Genomic DNA, 15,245 nt, shown 5'->3' with positions numbered 1-15,245 from the left:
CCAGGAGTTGGAGGTTGCTGTGAGCTGTAATGCCACGGCACTCTACCCAGGGGGACAGCTTGAGGCTCTGTCTCAAAAAAAAAAAAAATAATCATGTAAATTTTATTTGATATTAAAATATTTTGTAATGCAGATACATTCTTTTTCCTTTTTTTGTTTTTAAATTTCAAAATATTAAGGGAATACAAATGTTTTGTATAATGCTTGAGCCTGGCCTATTAGTGTGCCCATCATGAGAATAGTATTAATTATACCAGATAGGTAAGTTTTTATACCTTACTCCTCTCCTAACTTCCACCCCCAACACCCCCACTTTTCTTTCTTTTTTTTTTTTTTGAGACAGAGTCTCAGTCTGGAGTGCTATGGCATTAGCCTAGCCTAGTTCACAGTAACCTCAAATATCTGGGTTCAAGCAATCCTTTTGCTTCAGCCTCCTGAGTAGCTGGGACTATACGTGCCCACTGCACCATCTGGCTAATTTTTAATTTTTAGTAGACATGGGTCTTATTCTTGCTCAGGCTAGTCTCAAACTCCTGAGCTCAAGTGGTCCTCCTGCCTCAGCCTCCCAGAGTGCATGAGTCATCATGCCCAGCCTTTTTTCAGACTTTTATTTCCTTTTTTTTTTCCGGAGACAGAGTCTCACTCCATAGCCCTGGGTAGAGTACTGTGGCATCATTACTTACTGCAAGCTCAATCTCTTGGGCTTAAGAGATCTTCTTGCCTTAGCCTCCCAAGTAGCTGGGACTACAGGTACCCACCATAATGCCCAGCTAGCTTTTCTATTTTTTCAGCAGAAATGGGGATCTCACTCTTGTTCAGGCTGGTCTCAAACTCCTGAGCTCAAGCAACTCACCTGCCTTGGCCTTCCAGAGCACTAGGATTACCAGCATACGCCACCACACCTGGCCTTTCATATATTTTTAATTAAAGGTTATGATTTTTTTTTATTTATTTTTTCTCTTTTATTGAGTAGTAACTGTGTACAAGGTTATGATTTTTAGAATGTAAGTTATGTGATCCTAAAGTTTAGATGGACAAAATTATCTACAAAAATTATGTTTAGATGCTATCATTATGTATTATACAGTAGTAAATTAGTATATTAGTAATAAAACATATATACTAATATATGTACATATATTAGTTATATGTTATATTTAAGAAACTCTTATGTTTAGATAAGGTATTTTATTTCTAGAACTATGAAGCAGATTTGTTTGGACAAATTTTGAAAATTATTTCTCTTTCTCTCTTTAAAGGGACATTTAGTAAAAACTAATGCATATCTGGATTTTTGTCTTAGAAATATAATGAAAAGACCATTAGTAAAACACTGGTTAAAATACTTCTTTCAGAGCCAGGCTCCTGCCTGTAATCCCATCTTTGTGGGAGGCTAAGGCAGGAGAATCACTTGTTTCTAGAAATTTGAGACCAGCTCTGGGCAACATAGCAAGATCCCATTTTGAAAAAAATGGTTTTCACTATTATTGTTAAAGTATCCCAATTACCATTTTTAAAACACGTATGTTTGAGATACCTAAGTTAGGTATGTTTCTAATGATGAAGAAAACAAATGTGGAGTTCCTTTGTATCAATTCGTTTTTTTGTTTGTTTGTTTTTTTGAGACAGTCTCACTTGGTCACCCTTGGTAGAGTGCTGTTTTGTCTTAGCTCATAGGAACCTCAAACTCTTGGGTTCAAGTGATCCTCTTGCCTCAGCCTCCCAAGTAGCTGGGACTCAGGCGCCTGCCACAATGTCGGACTATTTTTTAGAGATGGGGTCTTGCTCTGGCTCAGGCTGGTCTTGAAACTGAGCTCAGGCAATCCACCTGCCTCAGCTTCCCAAGTGCTGGGATTGTAGGCATGAGCTACTGTGCTTGGCTTTTGATTCAGTTTTTAACCCAATATGTTCCTTTATTGGTAAAGGTACTATATGTCCAGATTAGCTTTTTAACCCAATCTCCAGAAACTAGAATTATTTTATCCATCATTAATAGTTATAATTGCATCTAATTAGGTATTTGAACATTTACAAGAAATCAGAATTAACTAATAAGGAGTAATACAGTTCAGGACCTTCAGATATTTCCCATATTTACACATTTGTGTCTATGGGTATAATAAAAATGTGAGTTATTTTAAAATAAAAAGAAAGGTGAATAATGAACCTCTTATGCCTAACTTCAACTGGATGTGATGGCTCATGCCTATAATCCTAACACTTTGGGAGGCCAAGGATGGTGGAGTTTGAGACCAGACTGAGCAAGAGTGAGATCTCAACCTTGTGTTTTCCTAAAATTAGAAAAACTAGCCAGCGTAGTGGCAGGTGCCTACAGTTCCAGCTACACAGGAGGTTGAGGTGGAATAAGATAATTGTGCCTGCCCTCCTCTGGATAAGGGTAGCTCTTTAGAAGCTGGCTTAAGTTAACCCCTAAGATACAGTGTATGAGAGAGCCTTCCTAGCATACTGAGGTAAGTACTATGTTGCCCCTCCTCCCCAGGATAGGAAGGGTAAAATTGACACTGGGGAAATGACCGGAAAATGTCTTGAGGAACAAAAAGGGGATAAAAATGTGTTTTGTTTCTTCAAAACCCCTTACCATTTTTTTTTTCCTTTTTAAAAACTAACACCTTCTTCCCTGCCTCAGGTCAGTGGCCCTGAGGGGCAAGCGAATGTCTTTTGTTCTTTGTGCTGCAAGTAATAGCTCAAGGGAATCCTCTTGGCTGAGGTCACAATATCAATTTAGTTAACATGTGATGAATCTGGATGGAGGTCACAATATTATTTTAACAGAAGATAGGATGAACCCAGGCAGAGGACATGAGGTTGTTTTTAACACAAAATGGGATTATGGGATTAATTGGAATGTTAAAATCTCCGCGGCTTTTCAAAAGGGGGGGATGGTGGTATTTTTGGAGATAGATAGGAGTCTAGCAGCCTCTCCATTTGCCAGCAAATTAATAAACTTCTCTAACCTCATCAAATACCTTGTCTCTGTTTTTCTGATGTGGCTTCTAGTAACAAATGCTGAACTTGGTAACATTAATTTACATGTCTGTAATAACTAAGGGGGGATAAATTAGTTTACTGATTATTTGTAATTTTCTTTTGACTGGCCAGTTTACAGTCTTTGTTCACTTTTCTAATTATTTGTCTTATTCTTATATTCACATATTCTAAATTAAATATGTTATACATATTGAAAAATAGATAAGAGTAGGCAGTTCCGAGAAGTGGAAATAAAATTTCATAAATGTAAAAGAAAGCACTAAATTGGCAGGAAAAGGAAATTACAAATCATACTCTTCACAGCTGTAATGTAAAAGTCTGACTATATCTTGTGTTGATGAAAACATGGAGCAAAGAGAGGTTGTATAGTTGTAATTTGGCAAGTAGTAATGTTCCTGCTATGTGACCCCATATACATGTTACATATAAATATTCTTGCATATATGCACTTGAATATACCCATTCAAGAATGTATTTTATGTAGCAGTAAACAATTGAAACAACCCAAATGTCTATCATTCAGGAAATGGAAAAGGAAATGTGATATATGTATTCAAGGAAATACCACATAATAGCCTCAAAAAGTAAGACTGGGTGCAGTACCTTACCTGCTTATTGCTAGCACTCTGGGAGGCCAGGGGGTTGGAAACTCCTCAGGAGTTCTCAGGAGTTGGAAACCAGCCTGAGCAAGAGTGAGACATCCCCCAACCCCCAACCTCCCCCCCATCTCTACTGAAAAAAAAAGAAAAGAGGAACTGAGGCATGATGATCTCTAGAGTTGAAGACGCTGGAGTTCTCAGGAGTTTGAGACCAGCTTGAGCAAGAGTGAGACACCCCCCCACTCCCACCCCCATCTCTACTGAAAAAAAAAGAGAAACTGAGGCACGCCCATCTCTAGAGCTGAAGACTGAGATTGCTATGAGCTATATACTTTACCCCAGTCTTGACAGAGTGAGATTGTTTCAAAAAAAAAGAGAAAAGTGATTTGGAGAACATTGGAGTATGTTAAGTTTATGTAAATCTAAAGATGTTACTAAATGTATCTATAAACATTTAAACATGGTAAAAGCAAAAAAAAAAAAAATGTACTAGAATGAGTACCATAAAATTCATCATGAAGTGGCCAATGCAGAAGGAGGAAAATGAAACTGGAGAGAAAGAGTTTAATGTTATCTGAAATGTTTTTATTAAAAAGACCTGAGATAAAAGTGAAAAATGTTAACATTTGTTAATTCTTGGTGATAGGAACACACTGGTTTCATAATTACCTGTACTTCTTGAATAAAAAGTAAACTTTTGAAAATTAAAAAAATGGAAATTGTTGCCGCTCAGTAACGGCGGCGATTTTCTTTGAAGACTAAAGCATTTGGTGGATACAGATGACTCAGTGATTTTACTTTGGTTTCAATTTTTGGATTTGCAGCTGAGTGAGAATGAAAGTGTCATAAATTTTACCTTACCTGGAAACATGAGTTATCTGATGACGGAAGAAATCACATTTAATGTGAGGGGATTTTATGAATTTTTATTGCCTTGGTTCACAGATCGACCTTGCCTTATGCAATCTGTAGTAATACCGAGACACATGGGATTGGGGGACGTTCTGGGAAGCATTTCTGTTTGTTGGTAACCATGGGAAACATTCCACTGGGTCCTAGAGGGATACGTGTTCTTATGGTAGAGTAGTATTTTAAATATTCACTGGCCGCCAAACTTTAAAAGGGATGAAAAAGAAATTCTATTAAATAGCGTTCTTGAAACTACTTAAAAAAAATCAAACTCAGTCCATATTTTCAGTGGGAGTTCGCGATGTATGTGAATTTCTTTTAATTAAAATCTGAATCTTAAATTTTAGTAATAAAAAGATTGAGAATTTAGATATTATAGCTTTAGGGTACGTTTGCTCGGACTTTACTCAGGGCTACAACGCTTTATGAACTCGTCTTTAGGAGATAAATTTGGGCACGTGGAGTTTACCTTTTGTATTGCTTTGTTTAAAATTGTTTAAATAGGCTTTCTGGAAGAATGATTTTGAGGCGAGAGAAATAAATCTTACTGATCCTGAAAAAGCACTAGGCAGCAGCAGAAGAGCTCCTCCTCCAAAGATAAGAACAAACTTTACACTGACCTAAAATAACCTTAGAAAAAACTGTGTAACATATAACAGCACCCTGGTTTCTTGAGAGATATAATCATTAACTCCTTTGTATCCTTTGTAGTAACTGTAATCGTGCAGCTGATACTGAGGTGAAAACAAAGGTATAAAAGAGTTTGGAAAAAACTGCTTCCCCGGAACTCAGCATTTTATGCCCGGAGCACCTGAGTTCTCCGGGCAATCAAGGGTTCCTTCTATATTCTTGGTTATAAGTGTCTGTCAGTTTTAATTCGCTATTTCTTTCCTGCAACAATTCGTAGTTTTATTACTGAACCTCAAATACTGTGCCAGCAGAGCAGTTGTAAGGAATGTAGAAAAAGTTGTTTTTCTTTCATACCCATGTGTATATGAAGAATTTTTACAATGACAGAATTTTTCGTAAAAATTAAACCACTTTACTCCATTAGCGTCTAATTTTGTTGAGATATAAGTATAATAAGCCAGTATGTTCAGAAAGGGGTTTGACCTTTTTAGTATTACCGATAAAGTTGAACAGAAGCAGGGTTTGTGTATTTTTCCCTTTGTTTGTCTTTTTCTCCCTTAAAAGAGCAGAGCAGGACATAAAGTACTGGAAACTCCAAAAGGGAAATATTTACTCGAGTATCTATTTAAATAAGTTTAGTTGCTGACGTTCTCTTAGCTAGCACGAGGCCCCGGCGCAGTAGGACTAGTTTGTCTACATCGGGCCACCGTCTCATCAGCGTTACGGAGTGTTTTGTCCTTCTGCAGCCGCCGTCCCTGATATGATTCACGGAGTTCCAGGACAGGGGAACTTGTGTTACGGAGGAGCCGGCTGGTGTTACCGGCACCATGGAGTCACCTTTTAGTCCGATACTTTCTCACAAGCCGGATGAAGACTGGGGTGAGTGGGATCTGATAATGTACTGGGATGGCTGGGGTTCGGGTCTGAGGGTTTCTTCCTCCCTACTTCCGCCCGCTCCTGATGACAGGTGTGGACGAACGCTGACTGTGTAGTGAGGCCACTCGTTACTCCGACCCGCCCTCCTAGAAGAGTCGCGGACTCGTTCGGCTTCTGTCCTGGCCACAGCGAAAGCAAAATGCTGTCTAGTTGGAATTACTATCGTAGGCACCCCCCCCGCCCCCCAGTCTGTTCCCTTGGGGAAAGTACCAGGTGATCTTTCTGTGGGGCGAAAATTGAACGTCAGGAAGCTTAGGGCAGGACAGCTACAGGCTATTTTGTGGGGTGTGGGCGGTGATCTCAGTGGAGTGTGTTTATGTTTGTGTGGTGTATATGAAAGAATGTGGATGTGTACAAAAAATACTCGTCTTGGAGCTTACACCTGAAACAGTTGATGTCCATTTTGGCAGAGAAGCAAAGAATCCAATCACTTGATCTTTGGTCCATGATTACCTACACCTTACACTTATAAACTAATGTAATCCTTCGTGCTGTCCAGGTACAGCTCTGAATTTTACTGTTAAGGATATTCTGTTTGGTTGATTTGGGTAGTCAGGAAGTGTGAAATGGAATGTAGTGGAATTGGGAGTGGAGAAGCTTTGCCGTCGAAGTGTTTAGAGGCAATTTTTTTCCTCCCTCTTGATTGCAAGATAGAATTCTAATATTATTCTTGGGTTGCAGTATGAATTTGGGACTGTGTTGGTTCCCCATTGGGCCCTCTTGTGAGCCTAACTTTGTAATATGGGGGGAACCCAGACTGAATACTTATCTTTCTCTCTGTCTCTTACTGAGTCTTACTCTGTTGCCCCAGGCTAGAGTGTCATGGGGTTAGTGTGGCTCCTAGCAACCTCAAATCCAGCCTCCTGAGTAGCTGGGACTACAGGCACTCACCAAAACGAGTATTTGTATTTTTAGTAGAGACAGGTCTCACTCTTGCTCAGGCTGGTCTTGAACTTGTAAGCTCAAGCAATCCCTCGCCTCAGCATCCCAGAGTGCTAGGAAAACAGGCATGAGTCACCGTACCTGGCCTTTATTTTTCTTTCTTGGACCGTTATTCTCAGTAGTGTGAGTGGAATCTCAACTTTATTTATTGAGTGAAGTCCTTATTTAATTTTCCTTTTATTTATTTATTTGGCGACTCTGGTGGGGCATGAACCCACAACTTTTGAGTACTTATTTAATTTTTCAAGGGCAGACATTCTCTAAAATTATCTTCCATTAAGATTTTTTTCAATCTTTAGGCAATTTTCTAAGAATTGGTGGAAAGGCTTTTAGAGACTTTTAATTTCAGTGCATTTTCCTAAGCCAAATATGTTAGTAACAGTTACTATTTATTTCAGACTTCTTTGTGTCATGCACACTACTAAGCTCTTCACATGCATTATTTTATTCATCCTCCAGTCTAGTGAGATATAGCCACTTTGCAGATAAGGAAACTGAGGCTTAAAAGGAATTTGTGCTAAATCTTAAAGCTAATAGCGGAAGCAGTATCAGAACCTGTATTGTCTACCTCCAAAGCCTGTGCCCCTAATCTCTATTCTGTAATGCTTCTAAGTTATTTCTACAGATATGATTCTTCATATGCTCTCTAGTTATTAACAAGTCTATTTCAGTATATTGGGTAGTTATGATTTGTTTGTGAGCGTTTCGTGATAGTATTATTAAATTTTGCCTTCTGTATTAGAAGCTGCATTTTCCTGACTAATCTGATAATTTGATTCCCAGTCTTAGTGTTCTTTAACTGTGCTTTCAGTTCTTTGTTGTCAATTCACTGACTCACCTTTCTCAGGTATCCTACCCACTGGCTCCAATTGTGTCCATTTCCTGTTGTTTTCCAGGTTCCCCTTTTCAAACTGTTAACAATCTTTTGTTGGTTGAACAAGTAAATTCCTTAGGTGTTCAGTGAGTATGATGGATTTTGTAGGCACTAGAGTGAAACAATACTATCTGCTGTTGTTTCTTTCTCGGGGAGTTGTTGTTTTGGGTGTTCAAGTACTTTGGTGATTTATTTGATTTTTGGTTTTTATTTTATTTTTGTTTTTTTGGAGACAGAGTTTCACTTTGCTGCTCTTGGTAGAGTGCCATGGTATAATAGCTCACAGCAACCTCAAACTCTTGGGCTTAAGTGATTCTCTTGCCTCAGTTTACCAAGAAGCTGGGACTACAGGCGCCTACCATAAAGCCTGGCTGTTTTTAGAGACGAGGTCTCTCTCTGGCTCAGTCTGGTCTCAAAGCTGTGAGCTCAGGCACTCCACCTGCCTTGGCTTCCCAAAGTGCTAGGATTATAAGCGTGAGCCACACGCCCAGCCTGATTATTGGTTTTTAATATTAGAAGGTAACCAGTTAAATTTAAAAAATCAGATTATTTAATTAGTACTTGTTGTGACTCAACCAACTTGAATTTTTTTTTTTTCACTTTTTGGCCAGGGCCGGGTATGAAGACTAATCCAACTTAAAATAATTTAATTGCAGTAATTAATTCAGAGAAGACTGAGGGATGTGCTTTCCTCTTTAACTTGGGTAATGAAATTGTAGGGCAGAGGTATGCAGATATTTTCTCTAAACGTCCAGATAGTAAATATTTTAGGCTTTGTGATCATGTAGGCTCACACTTACTCAAGCTTGCTATTATAGCAGAAAAGTAGCTATAAAAAAATATAAACAAGTCAGAATGGCTGTATTCCTATAAAACTTTATGGACACTGAGATTTGAATTTCCCAGAATTATTTTTGATACTTAATAGTCATACTTTTCTAGTTCAGTTTTAGATTTACACGGTAATTGAACAAATAGTACACAGAGTTCCATATTCTTCCCTGCAGCCTCCCCCAGCCCTATTTCCTCTATGGGTAACATCTTACGTTAGTGTGGTACATTTGTTATAACTGATAAGCCATTTTATTAGGTTGTTATTAACTAAAGTACATGGTTTACATTAAGTTCACTCTGTTGGGCATTCTGTGGGTTTTTAAAAATATATAATGACATGTGTCCATCATTACAGTATCATACAGAGTATGTATGCCCTAAAAATTGTCTGTGCTCTACCTATTCATTCCTTCATCTCTCCTCTGGAGCCCCCAGGTAATCACTGATCTTTTGACTGTCTCCATAGTTTTGCCATTTGCAGAATGTCATATATAGTTGGAATCAGACAGTATGTATCCTTTTTTTTTCTTAAGTTTTAATTTTTTCTTTAAGGCTAGTCAACTGAAGCAGTGGGACTGGAGAAGGAACACGGGAATCTGTAACTGGTTGTGATTAATTAGTTGTAAACACCACTGCACTTGGACCAGCCTTTTTTTGTTTTGTTTTTTGAGACAGTCTCACTATGTTGTTCAGGCTAGAGTGTCATTGCATCAGTCTAGCTCACAGACAGCAACCTCAAAACTCCTAGGCTCAAGCGATCCTCCTGCCTCAGTCTCCTGAATAGCTGGGAGTACAGGTGCCCACCACAATGCCCAACTAATTTTTTCTGTTTTTAGTAGAGACAGGGTCTCACTCTTGCTCAGGCTGGTCTTGAACTCCTGAGTTCAAGAGACCCTCCTGCCTCAGCTTCCCAGAATGCTAGTATTACAGGCATGAGCCACTACGCTGGCCAAAATTACTTTTTAAAGAAGTTCATGATCTGGGCGGTGCCTGTGGCTCACTGAATAGGGCACCAGCCCCATATACCGAGGGTGGCAAGTTCAAACCCAGCCCTGGCCAAATTGCAACAAAAATAGCTGGGCATTGTGGCGGATACCTGTAGTCCCAGCTACTTGGGAGGCTGAGGCAAGAGAATCACCTAAGTGCAAGAGCTGGAGATTGCTGTGAGCTGTGACGCCATGGCACTCTACTGAGGGTGACAAAGTGAAACTCTGTCTCAAAAAAAAGAAGTTCATGATCACTGACTCTATAGTTGCTCTTTGCTTGTTGTCTCTAGAATCCACTCCAGTGAAACTATTGTTTCTAAGGTCACCGCTGATTTCCATATTGCTAAACCCAGTGGACATTTCTCATTTTACTAAACTTATACGAGGTAAATGAATAAATAAATGGAGAAAGTAGAGAGAGGTAGGAAACCTTACTGAGCGAACTAAAAATAATAGCTACCATACTTTACCATTGTTGAGGGGAATCTAAATAATAATAGTGTGGGATTGGTAAAAAGGGTATAGGAGTAGGCAGTAAGTTTTAGAGATACTTTAGGGGTAACCAATGGTTCCAGTTTCTTATGGATTCTTTTGGAATATGCTATAAATATACAAGTATATATATCAACGCACTTTCATTTTTTTTTTTTTAAAGATAGAGTCTCACTTTGTCACCCTGGATAGAGTGCTGTGGTGTCATAGCTCACAGCAACCTCCAACTCTTGGGCTCAAGCTATCCTCTTGCCTCAGCCTCCCAAGTAGTTGGGACTATAGGCGCTGGCTACAACATCAGGCTGTTTTTAGAGATGGAGTCTTGCTCTGGCTCAGGCTGGTCTCAAATTCCTGAGCTCAGGAAATTTGCCAGGCTTGGCCTCCCAGAGTACTGGGATTACAGGCACGAGCCACCATGCCTGGCTCCCACCTTCATTTTTAACCACAGCAAAGTTGAAAGATCAGTAGTTATAACTCACATTTTCCTTATCTAGATTTACCAACTGTTGATATCTTGCCACATTCACTTTGTTTCTCAATATTACACACTTCTCTCCTCTTTCACCGTCTGAAGGGGAAACTCCTAAATACTGTGTTTCTTAAAAACAAGGAGATAATTTATTTTTAAAAATTATGCATTCATATTAATACCCACAGTTTAAAGCCAGCATTACAGAGTTCTTTTCACCTTGCATCCTATACTTGTATTTCTCCTCTCCCAATGAGGCTCCTGACTCACTATAACATTCTTTGGTTTTTTAGTTTCACTAGCTGCTCTGACTGAAATATGAGCAAGGCCGGAAGCAAGAAGGCTATTTGGAAGTTACTGTAGCAATCTTCATGAGTTACAATGGTAGTAGTGGGGGTAATGAGAAGTGGTTGAATTATAGATATACGTACCCACCCCTACATATACGTACATGTATATACACATATATTTTATTCTGAATAGTTTCAAAAGTATAGAAAAGCTTTAGGAATAGTACAAAGGACTTCACCTAGATTCTTCAATTGTTAAATTTTACTACATTTGTCCTGTTTCTCTGTATTGTTTTGTGTGTGTGTGTGTGAGACAGAGTCTTAGTCTGTGGCTCTGAGTAGAGTGCAGTGGCATCATAGTTTGCAGCATCCTTAACTCTTGGTCTCAAGTGATCCTCTTGCCTCAGCCTCTGAAGTAGTTGGGACTATAGGCACCCACCATAACACTTGGCTAGTTTTTCTATGTTTTTTGTAGAGACAGGGTTTTGGTCTTGCTCACGCTGGGCTTGAACTCCTGAGCACAAGCAATCCACCCACCTCAGCCTCTCAGAGTGCTAGAATTACAGGTGTGAGCCACTGCACTCAGCTTGCTCTTTCTTTAGAGAGACATAGGTAGACCCATTACAGCCCCCATCCCCAACAGGAGTACATTAGTACTTTCCTGTACTACCATACACTCCTTCCAGTCAGGAAATAAACACTGATAAAATACTATCATCCAATTCAAAGACACCCTTCAAAATTTTTTGTCTGTCAGGTGGCGCCTGTGGCTCAGTGAGTAGGGTGCCGGCTCCATATACCGAGGGTGGCAGGTTTGAACTCAGCCCCAGCCAAACTGCAACAACAACAACAAAAATAGCTGGGCGTTGTGCTGGGCGCCTATAATCCCAGCTACTTGGAGGCTGAGGCAAGAGAATCGCCTAAGCCCAAGAGCTGGAGGTTGCAGTGAGCTGTGACTCCACGGCACTCTACCGAGGGTGACATATTGGGACTCTGTCTCTAAAAAAAAAAAAATTGTCTGTCTTAATAATAGCTTTCTCCTTTCTAGTCTAGTATCCTACCTGCAAACACACATTGCTTTTACTTGTAATTTTTCTCATCTGTGTTCTTCAATCTGGAACAGTTTCTTAGTCTTTTCCTATATCTCTTGTATTCTCGACTGTCTAAAGCAGCGGTTCTCAACCTTCCTAATGCTGCAACCCTTTAATACAGTTCCTCATGTTGTGGTGAACATAAAATTATTTTCGTTGCTAGGAGCAACATGAGGAACTTTATTAAAGGTTTGCAGCACTAGGAAGGTTGATAATTTTATGGTTGGGGGTCACCACAACATGAGGAACTGTATTAAAGGGTCCTGACATTAGGAAGGTTGAGAACCACTGCTCTAAAGAATACAAGTTTTTTATTCTACAAGATGATCTGGGTAGATCTGGGTCTACCCACTGTTTCCTCAAGCCATGTATCCATGTATCCGCAGAACTCAAGCCATGTATCCATGGCAGGGATGCCGGAGAAATGATGCCATGCTCTGCTCCATTCACCACGTTTGGGGGTGCACTGTGTTGACCCATCCCAAGGTGATATTCACCTTGATCAGGTGGTCAAGTTAGTATCTTCCAGGTTTCTCTAATGTAAAACCACTGTTTACCCTTTTGTATTTTATTACTATTTGAGGAGAGATAATCTGACATGACACCAATATGCCGGTTCTTATTAAACCTCCAGTCATCAGCTGCAGCCTCATTCATAACTCCAGCCTGTATCAACTACCATTATCTCTGTCATTATGTCTACATTTATTATTTTGACATTGTACTGTAAGAAACAATGTGCTTCTTTTCTTTTTCATTTTCTTTCTTTCATGATGGACTCGTTGATTGTTTTTTTAGTTAGTAGGTTGTAAGCTGATACTCTTATTTTGATGCTTCGAGTTTCCTAGATATGAGCATGGGGAGTCCGTTCGTATTGGTACCTTTGTTCTTTTGAGATGTTCTTAGCATTTTCTGAGAATTTCCTTCCTTTTCTGGCACAACAGGGATTTTCCTGGCTTATTTTGTGCCTTCTTGACCTCAGCCCTAGAATCAGTCATTTCTCTAATGAGCTCTGTAGTGGACTTCTGTCTAGTGAAGGATGGTGTTTATTTTCAAGATCTTGGCACCCAATATTTCCATTGCGACAGAGATGTCACTGCTGCTAGGATCTCTTGGCAGACAGAACTAGGAAGTATATGTATGTATGTACACATGCATACAAATATCTATGACTATTAATCCATGTAAATACGTATATTTTGAAAAGTGACTTTATTTATTAATACTTCTAATTCCAATCCAACAGCTTAGGGTTCTTTTAGTCTGCCCCCTTTCCATGTTCTTAAATCCTTTCTCAGACAGTGAGAAATGTGACTCCAGTTATTTTAGATATATTTAATTATTTGTTCAGTCTATTAATATATTTGTTTAGTGTAATCAGTCTCCTAATCAATTAGGCTGGCTCTTCCATCTGCTGTTCTTTTCACCCTTTGCATTTGTTGGTGGCTGGCATGCTGCCACCTCCACTGGGCAACACCCTCTCCGCCACCATCTTATTTCCTTGGTTATCAGGCATATTGCTGCAAATGATCATGTATTACATCACCCTCCTTGCTCTGCTTCCTTGAAAGCTGACATCCCCATGCTGGGAGGGGTAGGGAAGGAAAAGAGATGAGAGGGAAAGGAATAATGGGAGGAAAGGTAGGGAGCCAGATTTGTTTTGAAGACAGCTGTCAGGATTTGCTGGTGGATGGAATATGAAAAGTGAGAAAGAGAAATAAATAATGATCCCAAGGTATTTTGGCTGGAGCAGAAATTGAGATGAGGACAAAGCATAGGAGGTTTGTTGAGGGTGATCAGGCGCTCAGTTTTGTATGTGTTAAATTTGAGATGCCTTTTAAATGTCTGAGAGATGTCAGTATTCAGTGTGTACATGCATCTTGAAGTATGGGTTACAGATGTGTATTTGGGAATCTTTGGCATCTAGACGCTACTTAAAGCTAGGAGGTCAGCTGAGATTAAAGGAAGTAAAAGAGATAAGAACGTTTAAGCTGAGTCAGGGACAGTTTAATGCTAGGAGATGAAGAAGTAGCAAAGTAGGGTCAACCATCGAGGTGGACAGAAAACCAGGCAAGTGTGGTGTTTTGGAAGTCACATGAAGAAAATGCTTGCATTAATCAACCTTGTTAAATGCTGGTGATAGGTCAAGTAAGTTGTTGAATTTAGCAACATGAAAGTCATTAGTGATATTAGTAACTGTTGTCTGAGTGTGGATAGGGGAGCTCCATTGGAGCAGTCAAGGAATTGGAGGGCCGAGATAGAGAACTCTTTCAAGGACTTTCAGCCTGTTTATAAGGGTTCATTTCATCTGTTTACATGTTTTTTGGCTCCGCAGCTGAGTTTAAGGTAGCATTTTCTGAGAGTCATGTGAATAACCTTTCATTATTATCATATAAAATTTTTTGCCATCCACTAATTTGTTTTAGGTTAGCCAAGTGAAAGACTTACAGTGTAGTTTCTACATGTGTGCAGTGAGGAAGTCATCAGAGCAGTTTCATTGGCATAATAGGGAGTACAAAGGAGGACCTAGATTTGGAAAACTCTTCATGGTGCTTGAAGGTTTTGAAAGTGTTGAGATAGAGTCTCACTCTGTTGCCCAGGCTAGACTGCCCTGGCATCAGCCCTGCTCACAGCAACCTCAAACTCCTGGGTTCAAACAATCATCCTGCCTCAGCCTCCCAAGTAGCTGGTATTACAGGTGCCCACCACATTGCCCGGCTAACTTTTCTGCTTTTAGTAGAGATGGGGTCTTTCTCTTCCTTGGGCTGATCTCTAATTCCTGAGCTCAAGTGATCCTCCTACCTTGGCCTCCCAGAGTGCTAGGATTATAGGCCCGAGCCACCACACCAGGCCTTGAAACTTTACAGATTTTTACTATAATCAGCATTCCTGGGCTTTGTCAGTACCTTGACTTTTCTTTACAAAAAGTTTTCAATCTAGCCAGGCATGGTGGCTCACCCCTGTAATCCTAGCACTCTGGGAGGCCAAGGTAGGTGGATTGCCTGAGCTCACAGGTTTGAGACCAACCTGAGCAAGTGCGAGACCACCCTTCCCCAAGCTCTTAAAAAAAAGTAGCCGGTGTTGTGGCAGGTGCCTGTAGTCCCAGCTACTAGAGAGGCTGAGACAAGAGCATCACTTAAGCCTAAGAGTTTGAGGTTGCTTTGAGCTATGATGTCCCTATATT

The 15,245-nt window shown here is 39.9% G+C and overlaps 1 protein-coding gene across 1 annotated transcript in view; it reads left to right on the top strand.

Annotated features, from left to right (window-relative positions):
• Window positions 1-5,835: 5,835 nt before the first annotated feature.
• The window catches only part of ATF6 (activating transcription factor 6), a 168,229-nt gene continuing 158,819 nt past the window's right edge, over window positions 5,836-15,245 (top strand). The window contains exon 1 of the mRNA XM_003785761.3: window positions 5,836-6,026. Within this exon, the coding sequence (XP_003785809.1) occupies window positions 5,975-6,026 (52 nt within the window). The 5' untranslated portion in view covers window positions 5,836-5,974. The remainder of the gene's footprint in view (window positions 6,027-15,245) is intronic.

Source organism: Otolemur garnettii, unplaced genomic scaffold, assembly GCF_000181295.1.
Source record: "Otolemur garnettii isolate 467f Iridium unplaced genomic scaffold, OtoGar3 scaffold00016, whole genome shotgun sequence".
Taxonomy (NCBI): domain Eukaryota; kingdom Metazoa; phylum Chordata; class Mammalia; order Primates; family Galagidae; genus Otolemur; species Otolemur garnettii.
This window is presented reverse-complemented; position numbering and strand designations above follow the sequence as displayed.